The sequence below is a fragment of the Gallinula chloropus genome (assembly GCF_964237585.1).
Source record: "Gallinula chloropus genome assembly, chromosome: 1".
NCBI classification, from domain to species: domain Eukaryota; kingdom Metazoa; phylum Chordata; class Aves; order Gruiformes; family Rallidae; genus Gallinula; species Gallinula chloropus.
The window spans coordinates 128443211-128469997 of record NC_140085.1 but is presented as its reverse complement, the minus strand read 5'-3'; the positions used below and the strand labels follow the sequence as shown (position 1 = coordinate 128469997).

Here is a 26787-nt window from a genome sequence, read left to right as displayed (position 1 = left end):
AGAGATTATGGAATGTATTCAGAAAACAATCAGATTCTTAGTATCATACAGGGGTTTTTTTCAGTGCAAATAGGTCTGAAATATCACACAAAGCTTCCCCAAACCCAGGATTTAAGCCATGATTGTTAGACATGTCGTCCATTGCCACCAGACAAGTGTATAAGCTCTACTGCTCTCATGTACCCAATCTTTTTTTTTTTTAATCAGTGTTTGTCCTCAGAAGGAGCCAGTTCCATTAAGTATTTACCTAATCCCAGCCTCTTTATTGGGCATATGAACTTCCTGCCCTCTTCAGATCGTAGTGGAAAACAGCATATGCAAGTAGAATAAAAAGGAATTGTCCCCCCCATAGCCAGTTTTCATTGTTCTGCTCAAAATCTGAAGGCAGAAAGGAACTAGACCCCCTTTAAGGAAAAGAAATTAAAGTCCTTTTTAATTTGACTCTTCTGCTCCCTGGAGGATATGTGGTCTCCCTGCTTTGCAGGTGAAGGGGAGAGCTGGGCTTCTCCTCCTCTTGTATCAGCGTCACCACACCTTTGCAATGCTCCTATGACCATTGCCTGCTGCATGAAAGGGACCAAATGATAATGCATGCAGTTCCTCCAAGCAAATCCAGGGATTCACAGCAGTGTGTCGGGGCCCCTGGTATTTGGGATGTCGGGTACCCAGCATGCCAGCTGGGAAAGAGCAGAGGGAGCCCCTTCCTGAGCTTTGTGGCTGCCCATGGTGAAGGATAATACGGCCACGGGACAAGTCTGCTCAGGCTTCTGGAGGTGGGTAGCGATGCCTTGGCTTCAGCAGCATCCTTATGGAAAGTCTGGGCACTCTGTGCACAGCTGAAGCAGTACAGAAGGAGTTAAATGGTGATGGTAGTGGGTGAGGCCTTCCCATTTTGCAAGGAAAATGTCCGAAAAAACATCTTGCACTTCACTAAGGCTCCAAACATTAGCAAACTCTATTCTACTTCAGAAAAATACTGTAACCTCAGCCTTCTGGGGCTATTTCCTTACCGTCTTCTCGATTTCTTGCTTCTGCTGAGTTGACTAAAACAGATTCATAAAAGGTTGCAAGAGTTTTCCACATTTTTTTCAAGAAGAGAGGGTAATTTTTCTGCCGTTCCGATGCTCAAAAATAACTGAATGCACTTTGGGTCAGAGCTCGGGCACGGCAAATTTTGGAACGGTGCAGAAGGACTCTAAAAGGAGCCTGCCCTGAAAACTGCTAGACCAAAGGATACGGCGTAATAACCTTCAGGCCCTAAAATTAGGAGCTTCCCTGATTAACCAAACCTCTTGGAGGGAAAGAGGAAACCAGTGTCAGTCTCTGTCACTTCTCCCCGCAGTCAGGCTTGCTGAGGATTTGATGGGGAAAGGAGGGCAATTGAATGAAAGCCAGCTACCTTACTCCTGCCCTGCTGACAATCTCTGCGCTTGGGACGTGCGGCTGTGACCTGTCCTTTACTCTGAGAGAGTGCTAGTCTGCAGCCACTGCTGGCTGTCGACCTGCCCCGTACTGGGGGCACCCCCGCTCACGCTGCACTTCTGTCCCTGAAGTTTGTCTGGTGAGAAGAGAGTAATTTGGCAATGCCAGACACAGTAGGGTCCCCAGGCACGGTCGGGCTGTAGCTGTCCCTTTTGTGTTTGCAGAGATCAGTAGAAAATGGAGGCCCGGGCCTATTTCTGCAGATGCACATGACAGAGGCGCGAGTCACAACACACCTGAGTTACCAGCAAAGGTCATAGGGGAATAATACCACTATTTTAATGCATGTGGGGTTTTTTTTTGTTGTTGGTTTGGGGTTTTTTTTTGCAATGAGCTTGCTATTAATACCGCAGTCACCAGAACTTTTGTTGTTGCTGCTTAGATCGAATAGGAAAGGGACGGAGGCGAGGAGCCACTGTTGTTCTGGCTGCTACTATGCGAGATGAACTGATGAATAACGTGTGTGATTTCTCTTTCCCTTGTAGTTGCACTCTGCTGTGACCAGGATCCAAGTTCAAAGACCTGGTTTCAATTACACGTTTGCCCATATATGTATCCTGAACAATGACAAGACATGCATAGTGGACGACATAGTGCATGTACTGGAGGAATTAAAGGCTGCTCGTTCTTCTAATCGAACTAATTTTGCAATCACTTATCCGATTACTCACTTAAAGGATGGCAGGGAAGTGTATAACGGGCATCAGCTTGGTGGGGTTACTGTGCACAGCAAAGACCGGGTGAAGTCGGCAGAAGCCATTCAGCTCACCTACTACTTGCAGGCAATCAACTCCTTGAATGACATGGTGGCAGAGAAGTGGGAATCCATTTTTTGTGACACTGTTGAACTTTTCCAGAAATCCAACAGGAAAGTGAAAATGTATCCTTTCACTTCTTCTTCGCTGAAGGAGGATTTCCAGAAGACAAGCAGGGTGTCAGAACGCTACCTGATCACGAGCTTGGTCCTTGTGGTCACCCTGGCCATTCTCTGCTGCTCCATGCAGGATTGTGTCCGCAGCAAACCCTGGCTTGGCCTGCTGGGATTGCTGACCGTGACCCTTGCCACCCTGACTGCAGCTGGGATCATCAATCTCACTGGTGGGAAATACAATTCCACCTTCCTGGGAATCCCCTTCGTCATGTTAGGTAACTATCTCCTATCTCCTCTCTCTTTTGTGTGTTTGTGCCTCCCTGACGCATTTCCCAGCAAGCAGAGAAGCGTCACTGCATGGCTCCCGGTGCCTCCACCCTGCAACGCTGCCCCATGCCGAATCCACACAACCTCTTCACCTAAGCTGTTTGTACTGCGCCGGGACGTTAAAATCATGTGGGGTTCTGGTGTGGTGTCGCACCCTGCCTGCCGTAGGATGCAGTGCCCATGCAGTAGCAAGGAGCGAGAATGTGTGAATGCTGTGCCTCGTGTAAGGGGGAAGCCTGGCCGCAGCTTTTCTGCTGGCGTTCAATTCTGGTTCTTCTCCGTGGGGTAAGGGCAGTGGTCGGTTCTGGGTTGCATTTTCTTCTGATGAAGCCGCTGTGTTGGCTGAGTGAGCACAAGGAGGGTTGCACAGCCCTGGGAAGGAAAGTTTTGCTTCTCCTGGTCAGGGATGGACCCGTCTGGTTGGCACCAGTGCATCCCACAGTGGCAGGGATACAGAGAAAGTAGCATTGACCACTCCCTGGCTTCGGTGCCAGCAGAGGTGTCATCATCTTCCACGGGCTTTGTATCACCTTCGCTCATTGTGGGGTATGCAGTGCGTTCATTCGTTTTGTTTTCCTCGAGAGAGGGAAAGAGGAGAGTAGAAGGGCAGTCAGCTTGTTCCCAACCCGAAATCAGTGCCCTCTCCTGTTGGCACCAGGGTGTTGGTGGGGGTGCCGCGCATCGTTTCCAGACAGGCGGGAAGACTTCACGGGAGACAAAACGAGAGCTCTGGAGAGCTCACAGCCTCTTTGTTTGTGTTTGGTTCATAACCAGTGTGAAAAGCTTTGTGCGCTGTAGGTGTTTAATATGTCCTTGTTCGCACCGTTATTCATTTGTGGAGAATAATGCATGCATTGATTTGATCACAGCTTCCCCAGCTGAAAATCAGTGCTCAGTAATACTTCAGGTTTCAAGTGTAAGAATGTCTCCGCTGACTTAGTCACATCGTGTCGTGGTATGACACGTTTCAGCACAGCTATTTACATATCCAGCGCCAGGCTCCTATGCCATGCCCGTACTGTAGCTGTGGTATTGTTGCACTTTAATTAAAGACTATGCTTCAGTGCATCGTGCTACCAGTTAACGTGCAGGATATATGCAGTGACAAAGAGAATTCGGCTACATCACGTCGGCTCTCGTTTTCGGATGACATCCATGAAAATTCAGCTGTATCATAACCTAGAGGAAGCGCAGCACGAGGGAGTCAGAGGCAAAAGGGTCTTGCTTTCTGACCCAAGTCTTTGCTTTCTTTCGGGGGTTCTGGGTTGCATTTTCTTCTGAAGCCGCTGTGTTGGCTGAGTGAGCATAAGGAGGGTATTATAAATTCAACTCCTCAAACTTAAGTAATGTATATTGCATGTAATATTACATAGGAGGGGATTTCTGGATGTGTTTCAAGAGTAGTAGAAAAGCAGTCTGAAGTCCAGCCATATAAAATCAAAGTACCTGGGGAAAGTGACTCAAGAATGTGAAAGATTAGCTCTGTTTGGGGATTGGATCAAAGCATCTGCTCGCTGGGACAACCTTTCAGATCTTTAATTCACTAATAGTGACTATGCTGAGACTTGAAATCCTTGAAGACTTGCAGATAGCTATGAAAAGTTCTATTTTAGTCCTCCTTTAACTGCCGAGCTGTATAGACAACTCTGCTTTTCTTGTCCTTTCTTTTTTAATTTCTCCCAGTCTTGCTTAGTTGAAGTATTCCACTCTCCAAAGGAGTTCAGCTTCAAATACACAGCTCAGCTCTTAGTGTGAACAAGTCAAGGCAGAAGAGCCAAAATCACGTGAATCTTGCAGGCTTCCCAAGCTGCATAAAATCTCCCAAGGGACAGGAACATCAACAGGTATTCAGAAGAATGCAGAAGGTCAGTCTGGAGAATAAAAATGGTCTGGAGTTTTTAATGAGAACTCAAAAAAACTAGCAGATAGCTGGAAAAGCAGGGTTTCCTTCTTCTTTATTTCTCCCCCTACAGTACAACAGAAAGATTCAGCACAAGTTTCAGAATTTATTTCACACCTATATATTATTTTGCTTATAAAGGTTTAACTCAAGGTAACTTAGGGCTGGAGTCACAAACCACCCTCCCTTATAGCCTGCTGAACTGCTTCTGCTTAATTTCAGGCACCATCAGATTAGATCATAGATTAACTGACCTTTAGAAAGCTAAAGGATTTCTGGCGAACAGTGTAGCCTCATAGCTATTACTCATAATCTCATGGCTAAAAGCAAAAATTAGTTAGAAAAAAATTATTACACTGGACATGTTTCCGGCAAGGCCCCTTCGCTAGTATAAATCATTAATGAAGTTTCCCTGGCTTATAGCAGCTGAGGATTTTTAAGCTGAGCTGGGCAGAGGTGAGATGCTCTCCAGACATCATCGTTCCTCTGCCACTGGACAAGATTGCATCTTTCCTGAGAGATACTTCTTGCCTTGAACTTTGTCTCCTCATTGGGCCACTTCCTGCTGTGTTTCACTGAACTATCACTGCGGTGTTTGCATCACATCTAACCAGAATTCCCCTTTGGTAGCTCAGCTGCCCTCCATAGGTATCCCCTGCATCTGGAAAACAAATTACTTTCTTTTCCTTTGCATGTTTGAGACCACTCTCACTTGCCCAGTCCTCTTCCCTTTCATTCCAGGTTTCCTCAGACGATGCTTACCAGACTCCCAGCAATCTTCTTGCTTTTGGCTGCTCCTCATCATCTTTGGAGTGCACTCCCTAAATCTGGGCCCAGAATCCGGGCTGAGGCTTTCAGCAGCAAGTAGAGTAGGAGGATGATTTCTCACATCTTGCATATGGCACTCCTGTTCATACATCCCCGTACGACATTACTCTTTTTCTCTCAGCAGCATGCAGTGGTAGGCATTTGGTTGGTGGCACATGGTAACTCACAGATCCTTCGTGTCACTTGCTACACTGTTTGCACAATCACTTATTCCAGCCAACTCGCAGAAGGTTACCCTTGTCCTTGCCGAATTACAGCTTGTTTATCTCATGCCGTTTCTCCAGTTCGTTAAGTTCACCTTGATGCCATCGCTGCCTTTCCAAGATGCCTTAACTGAAGGTGGCCAGCAGTGTGTTGCAATACTCTGCCTTTTCCTATTTTCAAGAATTATTTTCTGAGTGGTTTAAATACTTTGTCCAGTCAGAAGCCCGTTCTACCAAGTCTGAAAAATGCTCTGTTCAATGTATACTTTACTATTAGACTCCATTCATCCTTTTTTCTATAACATCCCCTCAGCATCAGCCATTGCCAAGAGCAAACAAGCTGTGGTGAAGGATACCAGCCTCTGTAGGTGTTGAGTCCTCAGCTCGTGCATTGGCAGGACAAGGTTAAGTTACTAAATCACCATGGCTTACCATGTTCAGGTTTCAGATTAGATGTTAGGAAAACAATTTGTACTGAAAGAGTTGTCAGGGTCTGGAACAGGCTGCCCAGGGAGGGGATTGAGTCACCATCCCTGGATGTGTTTAAAACAAGGGTAGATCAGGTACTTAGGGATATAGTTTAATTTAGGATGGGAACGGTTGGACTTGATGATCTTAAAGGTCTTTTCCAACCTTGTGACTCTGTGAAGTGCTCTTAGGCTCTGACTGTGTGAGTGAGACCTAAAACTGGTCCAAGCCCCCGCAGAGGGGCTGCACTGCACTGGGGGCCAGCTGGCTGCAGCCGCTCTCGTCTCTAGGGACAGCCTGTCAAGTCAGACTGGGAACTTTTCTTCTTCAGCTCTGGGCTTATGCAGGTACTTCTAATGTGGAGAGTGAAGCCTAAAACCTGTGAAACTTGGCAGGCTCCCACCACTCATCTGGGCATGTTTTGAATTAGCATATGCCTCCCTGGTTTCTTAAAACCATCATCTGCATTTATCAGTGTGTAAACAAGTAATTTAAGGACAAGTTTACTCACATGCCCAGTTCATGTGAAATCCTTGGGTGATTTAAGGCTATTCATTTTTGACCCTAAGAACCAAAACCTGAAATTCTTCAATTTGGCTGAATTTAAAATAGCTGATTTATAGTGTCAGCTGGAAAGCAGAATTAAAATTCGGATTTCCTATTGCCTGCTCCACTAAAAACTACAGATGTTTGGTCTGGCACAGATGCTAATGTATTCATCATAAGTTTCCCTTACACATTAAACGCTGTTTAATAACTGCCAATCCTTTAAAAATACCAGTTTCCTCAAAGATACCCCGCAGTGTTACCAAACAAACCGTTGGACGGCAAGTGGGCTGAAACGAGTTTTTTGGCCTGAGCTTGTTCTACCTCCCAGAGGTGGAGCGCAGCGTTTAACTCGGAGATTCAAGGGGAAAATTGCGATGCTGCCCTTTGCACTGAAGAGAAAACTAGCAGTCTGTTTCCCTGTTCCTCTGGAAACTCCTACAGCTTATTCGGGGAGAGGCGGCCCTCTTCGGCTGCCAAGTTCGTGAAAAGCATCGGCTCTGTGAAGTCGCGGTGGAATGCCAGGCGCTGCCAGATACGGGCAGGGACGCGGGGACGGCTCCACGGGCTTATATTTAGCCTGGGATGCTGGCAGGGGAAAACCGGTTAGCAGTGAGGAGAGCGACCCGAGCTTGCAGCTTTGCTGTAAAAGGAAACAATAGCCCGCCTCGCGTGAAACTCAGCAAAACAGGGGCAAATGCACACACCTCTTCTTACCGCCTCCCTCCATCCTGCCGTTGTGTCCCACCTCGTCAGTGTGCCCTTTCTGGGAAGAAAGAAGGGGAAAATGATCAACGGAGCAGGTCCGGGGAGGGACAACTGGGAAGGAATAGGTAGGGTCTCACTGAGGTTCAGTCATGGTTGGGAATGTCATGGGGAGAGACCGCACAGGACTGCGTCTGGTGAGAGGGAGCAGGAGAGGTGCAGAACTCTTTGGGAGGTACCAGGGCTCTGAGGAGCAGCTCTCAAATGGAGAGAGCAGTGTGCCGACGGCCCCTCAGAGACACGTGTGGAAGGATGCACACCTTCCACGTGGCTTGCCTGGGGGAGAGCCGTGCTGCTGGAGCAGCGATCTGAGGCATCGGCACAGGGGCTTGATGGATACAGAGTGTGACAAGGGTGGGACCTGAAGTCATAGACGGTTGGGAAAAGTGGTCAGAAGGAAAATGGTAGGAAAAAGAAGAGAGGAGGTCACAGTTACTGATGGTGGGAGTGAAAAACGTGGGAGAGCAATGAGAAGATTACTGACGGTCAGGGACCGTGAAGGCAATAGGTAGCTAAACTAAACAGGGCAGCTACAGCCGGTGTGAAGACCCTGAGAGGATGAGGGCACTCGGGCAGCACCTGCCAGCACATTTGGCTCGCTGCAGCAGCACCTCCGTGCCAATAAGGTACCCGTCTTGGCTCCTTCTTCACATTTCTGGAAGAACATGCTGATGGGGAATTGCAACATATGCCAAATTTGTACACCCTACAATCATTCATTATCCTCCCTATCAAGCACCCAAGTGTTTGCTGTATTCAATAAACGCAACATGTCAACACTGGTTATAGAGAGAGAGTTTCAAAGAGAGAGAGACAGCCCCTGCACAGGCCTCCCCGGTGTGGTGTCCTTCAGACCACACATAAAGGTAACACACACACATGGATGTTTGTCTTGTATTTTTCCACCAGTTATCCTATGGTCAGTTAATAACAGTGTGAAGCTTACCAAGTCTTTCTTGCTTTTATTCTCCAAGCTGAGCTTTCTCACTCTCCCTGTCAGGCTGCTCCTCTGCCACCTTGTCGTGCTGGGAAGAAGCATGTCCTCCCTCAGCTGGCTGCCCCAGCCTACTGCCCTGCTGCACCTTTCTCCCATCTCATCCGTCTCCTTGGCAAGTCTTGGGCAGCCTCCTTCAGTAGGTCTCACCTGTCCATCAGCTCCAGGCTGCAGCATCTCCTTTTGGTTTCCCTGAGCTTCCTTCACCTTTTCTCCTGTTTTCCCTGCTCCTGCCAGCATGCCCCCGCTGCCTTTTTATTGTTTTTTTTAATTTCTTTCCTCACCCACCCTCCCTGCTCCTCAACCACAGCTGGGCCCATTGCTCCTATGCCTTTCCCTGTATTCTTGAGTAACTTCCTTGGCTCCCAGACAGGTCCCTTCCATACCCTGCAGTCACATCTCAGCTGCTTCAGATTTCCCAGTGATTTCCACCATTCATCCTTTCCTTTTTTCACACTGCCAAAGGACTCCAAGAGTGCCCTGGAAGTACACTTGGTTATTTTGTCACTCCATCTGCTCAGCTTTCCCAGTTCCACCCTGTGCAGCTCAGTTATACTCCTAAAACATTTTGTGGTTTGTTCCTTTCACTCCCCTTATGAGAAATAAATAGTTATCTGGTTTTATTTACCCTGAACATACCATTTTCCTAGTCATTCTGTTTTCTTCTTTTTCTCTCCTCAGTCACCCAGTCTCTTCATGAGCTCTGTAAGCAGCCCTGCAACCAGGCTGGTGAAGGGGCTGGAGGGCAAATCTTATGAGGAGCAGCTGAGGGAGCTGAGGTTGCTTAGCCTGGAGAAGAGGAGGCTGAGGGGAGACCTTATCACCACCCACACCTATGTGAAGGGAGGTTGTAAAGAGGTGGGTGATGGTCCCTGCAGCCAGGTGACAGGTGATAGGACAAGGGGGAATGGCACAAAGCTGCACCAGGGCAGGGTCAGATCAGATGTTAGGAAAAAGTTCTTCACTGAAAGAGTTGTCAGGATGTGGAACAGGCTGCCCAGTGAGGGGGTTGAGTCACCATCCCTGGATGTGTTTAAAAGACGGGTGGATGAGGTACTTAGGGATATGGTTTAGCATAGGACAGTTGCTGTTGGACTCAATGATCTTAAAGGTCTTTTCCAACCTAGTCATTCTGAGATTCTGTGATTCTGCAGTCCCTCAGGCATCGCCCAGCATTTCTGTTCCTCAGAGGGAAGAACAGTAGTAGTAGCCCCTTTCTCTCTCAATGTAGCAGGGAGTCCTCTCACCAGTCAGTGTTTTCCACTCAAAGGCTAGGTGGTTAACCACCTCCTCCAGCTGCTGGCCTCCCTCTCTCCAGTTCTTCTCCTGAAGGATGCTGTCCCAAGCCGCTTGAAGAACCTGGACACCAAGAAGCCACTAATGCATGGGAAGGAAATAGGCCCAAAATACTAAAGGTGGCAGAGCATTTTAGATATTTCTACCATCCCTTTCCCATGAACTGCAGAAGTGGCTGGTAGAGCAAGCAGTTGGCCCTATGTGACAGTGACCTGGGCAGTATGTGTCTGTTCCCCCCTCACCACCACAAACCCCAGTGAAATCTTGTATGCATACTTGCATCTTGGCTTCAGAAAAGTGTCGATGACTCAGTAAATGTAATGCTTTTTGGAAAAGAGGAAGTCAGTCCAGAGAACAGTTTTAGTATTGAAAGCAAGTACTGTACAATCACTGAGATCAGACATTGCCTCTTGACTGGTGGTGCTCCAGTATGCACTTATTTCGTATGAAAAGTGTGTTACAAGTGATGCAGTGCATTTAATGAGCATCCATTTATGCAAACGTTATACTTTTACTGTCTGCATTCTTCTAACTGCAGAGAAGTCAGTGTGTGCGATGGCTTAATGGAAGGGCTCGTCAGGAGAAGTCCCAAACAGTCAAAGGTACCAGGACTTTGGCTCAGACATCCTGATTTTCTTCAAGTAGTGAAGTGCCTCAAGAGAAAATTCCACATAGATGGAAGTGTATTGAAATTTTACAGGTTAGAGAAAATAAAGCTTTTATTATATTTATATATATGTAGGAAAATATATGTATATGCTTGTGGTATACTTTGCATACTGGACTCAGAGGGTCAATGAAGACCCAGGGAAGCTCAGCTGGAACTGATGTGACTTTCCATGTTAGGTCTTGCTGTGAGAGAGATGGTGCATGTTTTGTGCATCTGATAAATTACATCCCCCAAACTGGCAATAGCCGTGTTGTAGGCAGGGGGGATGCCAGCTTCAGGTCATGAGACCTCTGCCTTCTGGCAGAGCTGGATTAAATTCAATTGGAGTAAGTTAAGTCTGGGTACTTGGTGGAAAGCCCAAGCTGAGGTCAAAACTTGCAATGCTTTTTCTTTATTTGTTCCTTCTTTCTTTTTTTGGCAGTGCTTTAACTGAAGTTTTGCAACTTTTTTAAATGCTTTGTTTAGCATATGGTTGGTTTATATATTATGATTAAAAGTAATGACAAACATTGCTTAAACAGGGCATGCTTGAGGTATTTTGGTGGGAGCTTTCCAACCAGAAAAGGGAGACCTAAAGTGTGGTAAACTAATCCGTATTCCACTGGCCCGTATTTCACTAGAAAAACACTCCTAGAAGCAATTGAGACTTTGGCTTCTGGGCTTAGAAATTTAAAACAGATTTAAAAATGGGTTTGCCCCAGATATAATTGCTGTGTCTTACTCTGTCTTCAGGAACCATCACATGCTGTCACTTGGCTGTTCTGTAGCATGGTAAAGGTTTATCTGGCACAGGGGAATCCAGGTAGCTCTCCTCATTTACCTCTAATCTTTCTCTTTTTTTTACACAGCATGCATAAAATCCATCAAAAACTCACTTTGCAGGGAAAATCCATTTGCATTTGTGTCTGCTGATTTGAATCAGTGGAGGGCAGCTGCAGCCCTGCATCCTCTGCCCTCTTGTCATCCTCCGTGCTGCAGAACTACAGGGAGAACCCTGTCTTGTCACACAACAGCTTGGGCAGGGCGCTGTGCTTCCTGAGGGGTGGGGAGAGGGCAGGGAGGAATTTTCTGCCGTTTCCATGTTAAAGCCATGGAAGAAGCGGGGACAAACACCTTTTTGGAGGCCTGCAGGAGTTAGATGCAGTTCTCCCCAGAGCTGCTTTTGGTTCAGATCTGCACAAGGCCAGGGTAGTCAGGAGATGGGAGCACCACACAGACATAAATATTCCAGCAGCTAAAACCCGATTTCACTAATGCTCTGCTCCTTCTGTTGCACTGAATGAAGTTGGACTTTTTAACTTTTGCCAGGTCTTTCACAAAAAGAGAGGAAAACAAGTCACACGTTTAAACGGAGCTGACAGCCTGCTATTTAAATGCCAAAACAAGACTTTACCGATTCTCAAGTGAAATTAAATATTCACTTTATGTATAAAAGTAGATTTCGAACCAGAACTTGGCTTTGCTTAGCTGTCCTCAAAATAAAAGAGCCGCTCAAGTTTTCCCTCAGATGTGTTTCTGTTTTTAAAATGTGCTTATCCGACGTTCTTGCTATCTCTATAACAACAAAACCTCAAATATTACATTGGTTCAATACTAAAATGGGTGATCCAAGCAAAAACCCAGCATTTTCCCAAAGCCTAAATCAGTAATTTTTCCTCTATTGAAATCAATGGGACTATTCAAGATTAACCACGTCCTTGCTGAATTACTCGTATAAACATTATAATAAGAGGCTATTGATTTGAATTGAATTTGGTATGGTTTTAAAAAAACAATTTTGAAATGCAGTATTGAGTGAGGTGGCTTTTTTGTAATGAATGGCTTTCAAATACACATACTCTGAAAATAAAAGAAGTGGCAAACCATGTTACTGCCATTGCTGATTAGGGATTGTGGTGAGGATGAGGACTATGAATACTGAGACATTGTTTAATTCTGCTTATTTAAAATGCTTCTTTTTTATTCTTTTCCCCTTATATAGGTAGAAAAATTATAGGAATGTCTACATGTGTCTTGTGTATGTCTGTTTCTTCAGGATGATTTTTATTTACCAACTGACTATGAGTCAGCAGTGTGCCCAGGTGGCCGGGAATGCCAATGGCATCCTGGCTTGTATTCAAACACAGTGTGGCCAGTAGGTCTGGGAGGTGACTGTGCCCCTGTACTCGGCATTGGTGAGACCACATCTCGAGTGCTGTGTCCAGTTCTGGGCTCCTCACCATGAGAAGGACATTGAGGTCCTTGAACGAGTCCAGAGAAGGGCAACCAGACTGGTGAAGGGGCTGGAGGGCAAATCCTATGAGGAGTGGCTGAGGGAGCTGGGGATGTTTAGTCTGGAGAAGAGGAGGCTGAGGGGAAACCTTATCACCACCTACAACTACCTGAAGGGAAGTTGTAGAGAGGTGGGCAATGGTCTCTTCAGCCAGGTGACAGGAGATAAGACAAGGGGAAATGGCACAAAGCTGTGCCAGGGCAGGGTCAGATTGGATGTTAGGAAAAAAATTTTCACTGCAAGAGTTGTCAGGATGTGGAAGAGGCTGCCCAGGGAGGGGGCTGAGTCACCATCCCTGGGTGTGTTTAAAAGATGGGTAGATGAGGTACTTAGGGATATGGTTTAGCATAGGATGGGAATGGTTGGGCTTGATGATCTTAAAGGTCTTTTCCAACTTTGTGATTCTGTGATTTCAGTAGCAGCGCATAGATCGTGCTCTTAAAATCAGCTTTCTAAAACATTGCTTTGTTGTCAGTTGTTTGCCCCAGTAAAAGATAGTATTTGGGAGTTTATAATGGGGATGGATCTGTACCCTGAGCATCACTGACTGTTTAGGGTGAGACCGATAGCGTGAGGGTGCTTTTATCACCGCATTCCTGGTGCAGTTGTGTACTTCTCAGTGTAACTCAGGCAGGGCTACGCCTGACCACAGCAGACTGTTTCACGGGAGAACAGAGAGCTCATCTTATGCCACATTTCCAGATCTTAAGCTGAAAAGCATATGCAAGGTAGGATATTATGGCAGACATTCATTGCCAGCACACTGGGACCAAAATGACTCCAGTGCAGCAGCAGATCAGGGTGAGTCTCATGAGGACCCTACCCCTCTTTGAACCTGTGCTACACCAGACCTTGTGCTGGATTTCCAGGCGCACCCTGTTTTCCTGCCTGTGGGCTGATTGAGCCCGGACAGCCTTTTTGCAGGATCTACGACTAAAAATAACATCATGGTCTCATAGCGTGAAGCGCTCAGCACCAGTTGAAGACTTCTTCTCTGCGTGCTCCAACCAATACGGTGTGTTGTATGGGGACACTTTCTCTTCAGCAGTGTGCTTCTGTGGGCACAGCCGCCCACAGCTGTGAAGCACAGCAGATACCAGGAGCGTATTATTAAACACTTTGGTGTCTCTTATTTTGTTGCCAAGTAGATACAGCACAAAACACAAGGCTTCCCGGAGACCGAGGCAGATTTTCATCTGGTGTGAATGGGCTGAGATGCCCGTGGTTTTGATCCTGATAGTAAGTTGAGGAACACCTGGGCATACCTTTCTGACTGTGGTGGGCGGTGCTGTTTTAAGTGCATCTGGAGAGATCAGCTTGACAGTTGAGAGCAAATGGCTCACACTCAGCATAAAGCAATCCCACAGATTGATCCACTGGTATCACACCTAGATGCCTAACAGACTGACATACCTGGTTTCACAATGTTTCTCTTTTGGGTAGATCCCAAGTCAGATGTCAACATCTGCAAGGCATAGTACACCTATGACACATGTGAAATTTTGAGTCTTTTAAGGCAATAACTGTGTATACTGAACCCAACAGCACTGTCATCATATTTTTGAGGTATGTTTTGATACCTGTAATCCAATTACAATACAGATATGTCGGGTCTGCATGACAGGAGATAAAGAATGCATTCCATTACATGCAGCCTACACTGATACCAAGACATCCTGTATCACTCTTCATGCATTCTTCTTAATCCAGCTACCATGCCTGCACGCAGCCTTCATGCTTGCTTGCCTTTTGAACCTATGCTTGGAGGTACAAAATGAAGTCAGGCTGTGCTTGGGTGGCTGGGACTGCATTGGCTTTGCAAATGAGGACACATTTAAGGCTAGTCATCTACCTACAGCTGTCGGTGCCCTTGCCACAGTTGTCCCGAGATGAACACTGCTGCCTGAAAACACAGCTGATCAGATGAGCACCATATAGGGTGCTAGTATCCTCTAGGATTTTACTTTGCACTGTGAGCTGGCACCCCAAAAATACTCAGGGAAGCATAAGAGAAACAAGTAGGATTTGCAATGCGTTCTCCTCCCTCAGCAGAAATGTCCAGGACGGACAAGTCTGCACACGGTGGGATGCCCGACGTTACGCACCCTCTGAGGTCTGACATTCACACCCCAACACTGTAGCATGGCAGTGCCATTTATGGACAAGGGTAGAGTAACACACATGGTTTGTTAGCTAACAAACTAGCAGCTAACAGCCCGCCAGCAATGAGTTAAATCTCCGTCTCAACCCATGCTGCTGAATTGTGATAAACTCGGTGAGAACTGTCTGTAAGTTAGGCTTGAGCTCTAAGTCTGTCTGCACACGGAATGATCTCAGTCAGCTGCAGCATTTCATTAGTAAGAGCAGAGTATGAAGCCAGGTGTTTCTTCATCTGGATGCGATTTCTCAGGCTCTGCATGTGTATTCAGTAGCACTTAGAACCTGCTGTATGTTCTGCTGTATGTGCCTGCTGGGAGAGGCCGCGTGAGGCAGGTCGCGTTGTTTAGTCACCAACTGGTTGATGGCAACTCCTGTGACAAAGGGAGCCTGGATTAGCAGTTTCACTTGGCTTTTCAGAAGATGGGAGCCGATGAGCTCACCCATCTAGCTGGAAAAAATAAGTCAGCGGGGGGAAATTATCTCAGCCTCTTTGTTGACATTACTGTGGAAAGCAGTCCCAGAGTTGAGCGGTGTACATTGTTATTTTTAATACTGTCAGCTAGGAAAATTCATTGCACCTTCATTGTATCATGTGTTATTACAGGTATCATTTGGGAAAGGGCAATTCTGATCTCCCATGTACTAATTTTGCACCGGTGCCGTTCTTGAGACCTTGCCTGTGTTGGCAGCAAGCCGGGATATGAATTTATAGCATCCCAGCTATTTCATGTTAGTTCATCCAGTGTTTGTCTCTGCGGATGATATTTCACTCCACTTTGAATGTGAATCAAGCTGTGCCCCGCAGATTTCCACAAAGCAAGCTGGTGTAACACAGCCAGTCCTCTGTAAATTCACACACTTTCACGGCACACTAAATTCCTCCTGCAGACAAGTGCTCCTATTCAGCGGGATGATTTCAGGCTTAAATCAACCTAAGTGAGACGGCGTTTGTCCAGCTGAACAGATAGCGTTACAGGGATGCAGCCAATGCAATATGGGCAAAAACCTTAAATCAAAGTCTGAGGCTTAACCTCAGTAACTCTGTCAGAGCACGCTTCCACTTCGGTTTTTTTGCCTACCCGGTTTGCAAGGCTCCCATTGCTCCTACCGTGACTCATTCCCAATTTCAGCTAGTTTTTTGTACTGTCAGTGTCGGGAAAAGATTCCAGCAACCCTCAAAAAACAAAAAAAAGGGTTGCCCAATGTTTCTAATCCAGACCATTCCTTCACTCCAATTTAGACTAGCGACAGGTGAATTATTGGCAGTGAGGGAGCAGCAAGCTCTGGTAGGGAAGGGGAAGCCAGTGCCTGAGAAAGGGAACACACCTCTTATCCCAGCTTTGCTTCTGGAGGTGTCTGCCCCCTTAGGAAGACAGTTTGGTGCTTCAGTTGTGGCGGTTAACGGGCAACACACATACTGCTGTAGCGTTCAACCTCACCAAGGTGGGCATCAATCATCGTTATAGTTTTGTGTGCCGCTGTATCACAATGGGATGAGTAAGATTCGCTTCTCCTGAGACATGACCTTCTGTGCAGAAGGCTGGAGCTTCACAACCTGCCAGAGGGACTTAATTCAGAGAGGCTGCTTGAGTATCAAACACACACACACGCGTGCGGCCTTCAAACCGGTAAGGACAGGAAGCCGAGCGCCACAGTGCGCTGTCGATTCTCTACATCCGTGGGTGGGTAAAACTGCAGGAGGAAGCAAAACCTTGTCCTCAGTCGTTCCCCTGGCGTTCTCTTACAGAAGAAGTCTGTTGGAACACCCGAACCTCATCTTACCACGTAAGATTGAAACCTCACATGATTTTAGTGGAAAACTGAGCATATCCCTTAACCTTTAAACAATATAAGCAGGCGGCAGCCTTTATCTTAAGAAAGCAATTAAGCCAAGTGAAGAGAGAGCTGGTCTGTGACTCCAGTGACCGGGAAGTCACTTCACTGCCCTGCCACAGGCTCTGGGGCTGCTTTAAACCCCGTCACTGCGCTGTGCTGCCATCCTGCCATTTACCAGGCAGGAGCTGGAGCCAACCTTAATCCGAGGCTGCTGCTGCCCATTCGTAAAGGCCCCCTTGCTTGTGCAACCACTTAGTGGGAGAAAGGACACATTTCTTTTCTGAGGGTTTCAAGTGGTCCTAAAAAGGACAGCCTAAGTGCCTGCACATCAGTAGTGTTTAAAATGAGGTAAATTATTTTATAATTTTAAGCAACAGAAGATACTGCATTTGTTTTCACAAATTCTTACAAGTGTTCTTTCTCTTGCATGCATGCTCTGCATTCACAGAATCACAGAATCATAGGGACTGGAAGGGACCTTGAGAGATCATTGGATCCAAGCCTCCTGCCAGAGCAGGTTCCCTAGGGCAGGTTGCACAGGGGGGCATCCAGACAGGTCTTGAATATCTACAGAGAAGGAGACTTCACATCCCGCAGGGCAGCCTGTGCCGGAGCTCTGTCACCCTCACTGTGAAAAACTTCTTCTGCATATTGGTCCAGAACTTCCTGTGCTCCAACTTGAGGCCATTGCCCCTCGTCCTGTCCCCACAGACCACTGAGAAGTTGGCCATTTTCCTCTGTCTCCTACACTTTAGATACTTATTGATTGTGCAGAGCGTGTGTAATTGCAAGACTTGATCCTGAAGGAGGCAAATGAAACTTTTTATAGCATTCTTGAGCTACCCATGAAAGTGCTGTATTTAAGCTAGATATAATTTACAGGGTTTTATTGCTGAAATATAAGATAGCCCACCTCAGCCTGTAAAAAATTTAGGCTCATCAGGAATAACAGTGACTGTCGTCTTCGTTTTCTTTGGCTACAAAAGCCAGAGGTTTTTGTCTTTGGTCATCGAAGACACGTGGTAGAAGCATGTCCTACAGTGCAAAGTAGTAGAAAAAGAGAATAAGGAAAAAACTATTTCCATCCCCATTTTCTTTGATACCTTTCTCCTTGCCCTTTCAGAACTTCTTCTCCTTAAAAACAAAATCCCGTCGTTCCATTTACTCCTTCTTAGCTCATGGTTACACGTCCTGTCTGTAGGGCACAACCAGTGAATCATAATAGCAAATGTCAACAGGAAAAGAGCTCCCGTAGCCCATTAGCTGTTTGAGTTCATATTTATTATTTGCTGAATGACTGTGAATAATGAGCAAATTGCTCTAAATCATGATGGATTTGTGGCTGGGTCTCTGTCTAGTAAGAAGGGGAAATCAGTTAAAAGAGTTACCGAATTTATTTGCAAGGGGAAAATTGCCACCTTCTCGTTAATATTAAATAAGAAAGACACAGCACCAGCAAGAGAAATAGAGGGAATAGGGGCAAATCAGGGACACCAACAATGGAAATTCTGGAATCACAGGATAGTGAAAAAAGCTCCCACAAAATGCTTCCATGGAGCTGTCTGCCCTAATCTCTGTGGGTTAGATTTACACAAGCGTCAGCAAGTTAGGAAACACTGGAGACTGGCATGCCAAGTTGTGCTTGCAGTCAGTATTTAGGGTAGTAAATGATGTTAGGTACAGCCCATTCTAGCTAAATAAAGCTAATCTCCAGACCACTGTGCCTAATTCGTGCACAAATTTGGGTTTAATCTTTGTCTCAGAGGATACTGGATGAGGTCAGTAGTGCCACTGATGCAAAAACTCTGCATCTTTGTCATCCAGGCTTGTCTTTGCCAAGGTAAATGAGAATTTTGTAGCTGTAGTACAAATGGGCAGAGGAATCACAAATTGTGCAGTTGAAGGAAAACACCATTTCCTAGCACGCAGGTTGTTTAGCAAACAACAAAAGGAACTTATCCTAAAATAGAAGAGCATCTACATGCTTTTTTGTTCTGTTGGCGTTGTGGAGTGCATGCAGTGACGCCTCTTCATGCATTTACTCAAGCAGTTCTCTAAATCAGATTCCATTTTAGGGTAGTCTCAAAGATTATGTAAGAACAAATCATGCTTTTGTGTTTCCTACTTAAAGAAAATACAGGGTATCAGGAGTGGTGTTATCAGGCATTATCCGAAAACTTATACCTGTTAAAAAGCCACGCTCAGCGTCATACTTAATTAGATCTAAATTCTTTTATTCGTTGCGAAGCCAAAGACTTGCCAAATTAATGCAGCTGTTTGAGTGGTTTTAGGCAAGAGCCTATTAACACTGATTTTTTTTTTTTATTTTTTCCAAAACATGCCATAGCTAAAGCTCACAATGGAAGTAATTTGTAATATTCAGTGACCTCATTTTATACTGTTTTGCTCACTTGAAGCTAATGCATATGATGCCATGTGAAATTCTCAGACGAGCCTGTCTGCAGGACTTATGGGAGCCATAAATGGATTAAACCTCTCCCTCCCTGCTTTGGCAAGTGATCAGTTACATTTAAATAAAGGTCAGTCTGTCTTTACAAAGAGCACTCTGAAAATGAGCTTGATAGCTTTCCCTACTGAGCCTAGAACGTAGCTGTTTGAAGCATAATTAGCGACGGGGTGCCAGTCACTGATTGTGCTTTTTGCTTCTCGTTACGTCTGGGGAGTTCCAGTGTTCCCCATTAGCTTTAAGAGGGGGCACAGTGGCTAGTTATCAAATTGACAGTCTTGACCTGGCCTCTGAAAGCGGCTCTGAAACATTGTTTGGGAAAATTAAGACAAACGCCAGATGCCATACCAGAACCAGGAGCGTAATACTGCTGCCGATTGGACAGTCGCGGTCCGTGCCGTGACTCTGAATAACAATGTAGGTAAGAGAAGCGATATATGGATTTTGGTACTCTAAATGCCAGGTGACCATGATAAGGAGGTACATCAGCTGTCCGGTTATCTCAGCTTTTGAGCTCTGTATTTTGAATTCCCACACCTGTTTTTTTCAGCATTAAGAGCGATCAACTCTGCCATCTGTGAAAACATAGGTAGAATATTCCTTGCAGGAACAGTGGAGTGAATCGGCTACAGCTGCCCCTACAGCAAAAGTTATTGACCCCAAAAGGGTTTATTTGGTCAAGTTAATGAAATACGTAGCCCAAATAAAGCATTTAATAATAAACATGGTCATAGAATCATTGAATGGTTTGGGTTGGAAGGGACCTTAAAGTATCATCTAATTCCAACCCCCCTCATATATTTTCTGTTTTTCTTGTTCTTCAGAATACCTCATTTGGGGGTTTCTTGACCAGTATTCATAGCCCTTGTGGCAAAAGTGATTACCATCTACAGGTGGAGAGAACAGGGCCGATACAGCAATTCGGGTACTCTGCAGACAGCCTGAAAGTCTCACAGAGGTCATGTGATTTACCTTGACCTGCCTGACTGGAGCATCAGCTGGAAAAGTCCGGTGACTGCACTTCAGCGTCATCAGCAACCAACTCCGCACTGATCTTTTTATCTAACATTATCAGGGAATGGGAAAGAGCAAAACACCATGGACTGGCTTATTGAGAATTTCTGGAGATAGTGCAAGAGCAGACCAGAGAGGTAGACAGGGGGCAGCAGAAACAGCAAGACGATAAAGAGGAAGAGTAATTAAAAGGCAGTTAAGAGGGTGAAATTAGGTGGAAAGGATCTATTAAGTGAATTATTATGAGAAAATATGACAGTCTTACATTTTAGGTGTGATGCAAAGACTTATTTTTTCTATTCATCTCCATGTAAAACATGAACCTACTTTTACCTCAGCCACTCTCACCCCATAGCTGGTTGATGGCGGCCTTTCCGGCTCAGGCCCACTGTGAGGGAGCAGAGGTCTGTGTCCTCCAAATGCGCCTTGGTTATCAGACAAAACAGAAACCGTAAGAGGAAGGTGGCCAACCAGGGATTAAGATAAAACCATATAGTTTTCCCTATGTACCTGCACTTGGGGGTTAAACACAGGATTTTAGGTCTGCTTCATGAATGCTGTATCCATTTTAAGAGTCAATTAAATACGTTATTAAAGGTAGGAACTGCCAAGAAAAACAGAGCTGAATTTGGTTTTACAAGGCCTTAGGTGCATTAAAGAAAGAAGACTTAAGCGTTCCCTATCAGTTTTACCATTCTGCGTCTCTAAAATTCACTTGTGCTTTTTCTGTTTGTTCCATTTCTAGGATTTCTTTTTCCCAACAGAAAATTTGTATAGGAAATGGAGAAATCAGTGGCTGATTTAATTGACAATTTTCAGCTGATATGATAGTTTCATTTTTTTACAGACTTCCTACAAAGCAGCCAACTCATGCTCTGCTTCCAGCATCGGCACTTCAAGGTCGTATTCCTTTGTTTTCACCACAGGTCAGATCCCATCACCAGGAAAAACTAATTTCAAAACGTCTTCCATCACAGGCTCTCCGAAATAATGAAACGAAACAACCCACCAGAAAAAAGGAGAAAAAAAGAAAAAATAAATCCTTTTTCTTTAACCCATCAAGCCTGTGCCAGTGATGCAGAAACTCTCAAGCCCTGGCAGTAAGGTTTGCTAGTCGGGGAGCGAATGTGCTCCTGGGGCACAGACCACCATAATAATTTCTCTCTTCTGCAGGATGCTTACGCCAGGCATCGGTAGCAGCTGGCAGTGTCTCCCCTGAGACTTTTAGCATGTCCACTATAGGGTTTTTCCCCATGTTGATTCGAGTACTTTAAACACTGGCTTTGTTCTCTGTTGTAGGTCATGGGTTATATGGGACTTTTGAAATGTTGTCCTCCTGGAGAAAAACTAGAGAAGACCAACACGTAAAAGAGAGGACTGCAGCTGTATTTGCAGACTCCATGCTCTCGTTTTCTCTCACCACTGCCATGTACCTGGTCACTTTTGGGATAGGTGCCAGTCCCTTCACTAACATTGAAGCAGCCAGGATTTTCTGCTGCAATTCCTGTATTGCAATTTTCTTCAACTACCTCTATGTACTCTCCTTTTATGGTTCCAGCCTGGTGTTTACTGGCTACATAGAAAACAACTACCAGCATAGTATCTTCTGCAGAAAGGTACCAAAGCCAGAGGTATTGCAAGAGAAGCCTGCATGGTATAGGTTTCTTCTGACAGCCAAATTCAGCGAGGACACAGCGGACTCAGAGGAAACGAACACTTACGAGAGTCATCTTTTGGTGTGGTTCCTGAAACGCTATTATTGTGACTGGATAACAAACACTTATGTCAAGCCTTTTGTAGTTCTCTTTTACCTTGTTTATATTTCCTTTGCCTTAATGGGCTACCTGCAGGTCAGTGAAGGGTCAGACCTGAGCAACATCGTAGCGACCGCAACACGGACCATTGAGTATACGACTGCCCAGCAGAAGTATTTCAGTAACTACAGCCCAGTGATTGGGTTCTACATCTATGAGTCGATCGAGTACTGGAACACCAGTGTCCAGGAGGATGTGCTGGAGTATACCAAGGGCTTTGTGAGGATATCTTGGTTTGAAAGCTACTTAAATTACCTTAGGAAACTCAACATATCTACCGGGTTGCCCAAGAAGAACTTCACTGATATGTTGAGGAACTCCTTCCTGAAGGCCCCTCAGTTTGCCCATTTTTCAGAGGATATCATCTTTTCCAAGAAATACAACAATGAAGTCGATGTCGTGGCCTCCAGGATGTTCTTGGTGGCCAAGACAATGGAAACCAAGAGGGAAGAACTTTACGACCTCCTGGAGACCCTGAGGAAGCTCTCTCTCACCTCCAAGGTGAAATTCATCGTTTTCAATCCATCGTTTGTGTACATGGATCGTTATGCCTCTTCAGTGGGAGCCCCCTTACAAAACTCCTGCATCAGTGCTTTATTTCTGCTCTTCTTCTCTGCATTCCTGGTGGCAGACTCTCTGATCAACGTCTGGCTCACTCTAACTGTTGCCTCGGTTGAGTTTGGAGTAATAGGTTTTATGACCTTGTGGAAAGTGGAACTAGATTGTATTTCTGTGTTGTGCTTAATTTATGGAATTAATTATACAATTGACAACTGTGCTCCACTGTTATCAACCTTTGTCCTGGGCAAAGAGTTCACAAGAACTAAATGGGTGAAAAATGCCCTGGAAGTGCATGGGGTAGCTATTTTGCAGAGCTACCTCTGCTATATTGTTGGTCTGATTCCTCTTGCAGCTGTGCCTTCAAATCTGACCCGTACACTGTTCAGGTGCTTGTTTTTAATAGCATTAGTCACCTTCTTTCACTGCTTTGCCATTTTACCTGTGATACTGACTTTCCTGCCACCGTCCAAGAAGAAGAGGAAAGAGAAGAAGAACCCTGAAAACCGTGAGGAAATAGAGTGTGTTGAAATGGTGGATATGGATAGCACCCGAGTGGTTGACCAAATTACAACAGTCTAACTTGTTTGTTTGTTGCTTTTTTACACCAAGTCTTACTGAGGGGAAAGAAAAAAAAAAAAGAAAAAGAAAAAAAGAAACCAGTACTGGCTAAATGTCTGGGGAGAGGAAGGGGTTTGGAAGTTTTCCCTCCCCACCCTAAATCTAGGAATATTCAAAGTTATGGGAGAAATTAAAAATAAATCTAAAAAAAAAAAAAGAAAGAGCTGGGTGACTTGTACCTTGCTCAGCCCCTGTAACAGCTATTACGAGAGAATTTGCACGCACATGCAGAGAGGGGTTGAATTTTAGACGCACGAAGTAAGAGCTAATGAGAGAAGTTGGGTTCCTAAGCAGCCGTCTGCATCGCCTGTGCTGCAGATGCTGCAATTATTGTGGCTAAACCCAATCACATTGAAAGGTCAACTGTCAAGGCTGAAGTAGCACTAAATGTTCGCTGGATGTAAAGGCTTTACAAACTTTCTGCACAGCAATAACTCAAGTCAGTGAGTCAGCTCTTATAGGTCTTAGCCATCACATTTAATTTTTCTTTTCTCCCCTAATCTAAACATTTATGCAAGACTGTATAACAGACAGCAAACTGTACTGGGAAAGAAGGCAGTACACAGCAACCAAACGCTTTCCAAACACTTTTATGTTATAAATCACTTCTCTTTTTTTTTTTTCCTAAAAAATGCCATTATTTTAAAATGTAAATCATCCCTTGTTACATTTTTAATCATGATTTTATAGCTGTTTCTTTTTCTTATAAAAACAAAAAAAGAACAAAAAAATCCCAGTGACTCTGTCACTCTAGAAAATATATAATTCTATTTTATACATGTCTCGCTACTAGTTAAACACGTAATCTGCTTTACCAACTGTAATTTTGTTAGCACTCTACTAACACGTGCGAGTGGATCTAGCAGCAGACAGAAGATGGTGTACTGAATATTTCAGCACCGAAATCCATGACACAAACCTCAAATACTAAACTGTCATCAAGAAAGTGAATGTTAGGGCTCTTTTAGTGAGAGCCTATTTCAGGCCATTCACTGGTAATGCACACTAAGAGGATTAGTGGGTAGTTTTACGTAATGTATAACTTAATCCCTCGATCTTCCTAGAGAACCTGTAAAGCAATAGACCTTGCAGCTATGGGCTCTTCCGACAGGCAGCACGACCCTGAGAGTTGTTCAGAACAAGCCGAAGGTTGGGACAGCGGTTTAGCAGCAGCGAGTTTAACAGCGTCCCCAAAGAGCCCATGTCTAAGGGGCCTATTGAAAACGTTGCATCTGAGGGAAGAAAAAGAAAAAAAAAAACCCACAAACTTTAAAAAGATTACATTAACGAGTCTTTTTGGAGCCGTGAGTTCTAAATCGATAATTCTGTCAGCATCTGTGATGTGGAGTAATACCGATAAAGCAGCATCTCTTTCCTCCTCTACCCCCTCCACCCTTAAGAGCAACAGGCTCATTACTGTAAGGTTTTATGCTGTTGAACCCCAGTGGGGATGGGTAAGCCAATTCTGAGGTTTTGCTGAGCGCATTCTGACTGTAAGTTGCCTGCAAAAGGCCCCAGGTGTGGGATGCTGGCTGGTGTGTTGGGTGGTCTCGTGAATATATGGACTGTTGCTTTGAGGCACAAGATGAATGTATTGCAACCGGACTCCTTTCTACACCTCCTCCAGAAAGTCAGAGTACCTGAAAAGCTTTCAGCAGTTGGTGCGGTGTTTGCTCCGGTTGACAGTATCTGGAGGGCAAAGAGAGATTGCAGGAGCCGTGGGGCTTGGACCACTGGGAGCATCATGGCTTGGGAGGCTGCCTGTGCTGCCCATACGATGGGCAGGAGCAGGTCTGTGGTCACAAACCCAGGGTATGCTTTGTTGCATGGAACTTCTCTTCAGTGTCCAATCCCAGTGATCCCCAAATGCCTTGTGCAAACCCCACAAATGCCACTTAATATTCCTTTTTGAGCAAAGAGGCACTTCTCAAGCTTCCTCCCTAGCAGAAAAAAAGCCAGATTTATTTTTTTTCCCAGAGGACAACGTTGCATACTGACTAGCAAAAGGAGTCAGCAGTGCAACTGGCAACGTTGACTTTCCCCTGGATCAGTCCCTTCTCAGACCAGAAGGAAAGGAAGCTGTGGCCAGGAGCGCACAGGCTCTTTGCTTGACCAAACAACGTTCGCTGTGGTTGCAGCTGGGATCTGTAACGACAACTTCAGCCTTGGCAGAAATCAGGCAGACACCTTGAAGACAGCCAAATGAATGTGAGGTGAGGGGAAGGATCTGTTTCCCCTGTTTCCTTTAGACTCAGGCTTGGGGTTTTCCAGTTAAAAATTGTTCCTTAAAATACACTTTCACTGTAGATTTTCTGTGAGGGTCGTTCTGTCATTTAAATAATCTCCTGGGGGTTCAGCAGGCAGCTGCAAGTGGCTTTTTAAACTTGGGAGGGCATTAGCAAATTAGTTGAGAGCTGCAGAAGGACTGCAGACCATTTTTGGCAGCAGCGGCCTACTGGCTTGTGGGACACCTGGAAATGGGGGATGTGTGAAAGAGGCGGTTTGTACACTGTGGAGAGGGATACGCAGCGAAGGCTGGTTTTACACCACTGCTGTCCCTGATGCTGTCACTTGCAGACACCAGGCGCAAGGGTGGTTACCATAAACCTCTTCAGGTCTAATTGAAATGCATGGGTAGGAGCGCCTTTAAAGAGATGTCCAAAGACAAGCTTGTAGTTTCACTGATCTCATTAAATCTCGGCATGTGCGGCCTTCAGAGATCTTCAAGGAAGGTGATAAAACCAGTGACAAAATTACTCCTCTATCTCCAGACCTGTCAGAAAAAGGATGTAGAGGCACTCCTATGGCAAAGTGCCACAGGATGTGCTTGGGTGTCCGCACAAGACAGGGTGAGAAGTCCTGCAGCTCACCCCCCCCCACCCCCCAAGGCAGAGCCAGCAACATTTAAATTGTTTCTGAAGGGTGTTTGTCCAGCCCATTCCTGAGTCTTTTCATGGGCAGATTCCTCCCCTGGCAGTTTCCCCTGGTGTAGAGTTACCCCACCAGTAACTCACAACTCCTGCTAGCTGCGTCGGACTGGGAGGGGGAAGAGGAGCTGAGCCCCTCTCTGCAAGGGGAAGGACAGCACAGGCCAGCTTCAGGCAGTCTCTGAAGCCTCCCCACCCCATCAGAAATGCAAAACAGATCCAAAAGTAACTTAATGTACGTTTCTCGCAGTGTTTCACCTCAAGCCACCATTCCTCTCCCCACTTCTAGACTTGGTGAGACAAAGGCATGAGAATGTCCAAGGCGCCCTCAGCCCAGGTCCCTGAGATTTCTGCCTGAACCCTGAGGTGTCAGAGATGCACCCGATACTCCTTCGCTGCAGGTAGCTTGAATACCTCAACATGAACCAGAAGCGGCAAGTTCTCAAGGTCTCAGACTATGCTAACCCACTTTGGCCTTCCTCCCCTTTGACTTCTTCCTCCAGAGCAATTATCTTCACCAAAGTCAACTTGTCCTCACCACACCAGTTGATTAACCGGTGCGGATGCTGTGCTCTGTTCTCAGTCCAAAGCACTCCCAGTGGCTAACTGTGCAGAAGATTTTACCCTTACTGGTGAACCTCCATTTTGGAAGACTACCTAGGCTTCAGCAGTTTTTTGTCATACTCTCAAGTGGCTTTCTAGCCCAGGTATCACTGTGGTTTTGTTTGCAATATAGATGACCCGATTTTTGTATAAATTCAGTGAGTA

The 26787-nt window shown here is 45.6% G+C and overlaps 1 protein-coding gene across 1 annotated transcript in view; it reads left to right on the top strand.

Annotated features, from left to right (window-relative positions):
- Positions 1-23370, top strand: part of PTCHD1 (patched domain containing 1) — a 34825-nt gene extending 11455 nt beyond the window's left edge. The window contains exons 2-3 of the mRNA XM_084267266.1: positions 1968-2628; positions 21399-23370. Of these exons, the coding sequence (XP_084123392.1) occupies positions 1968-2628; positions 21399-23053 (2316 nt within the window). The 3' untranslated portion in view covers positions 23054-23370. The remainder of the gene's footprint in view (positions 1-1967; positions 2629-21398) is intronic.
- Positions 23371-26787: the final 3417 nt, after the last annotated feature.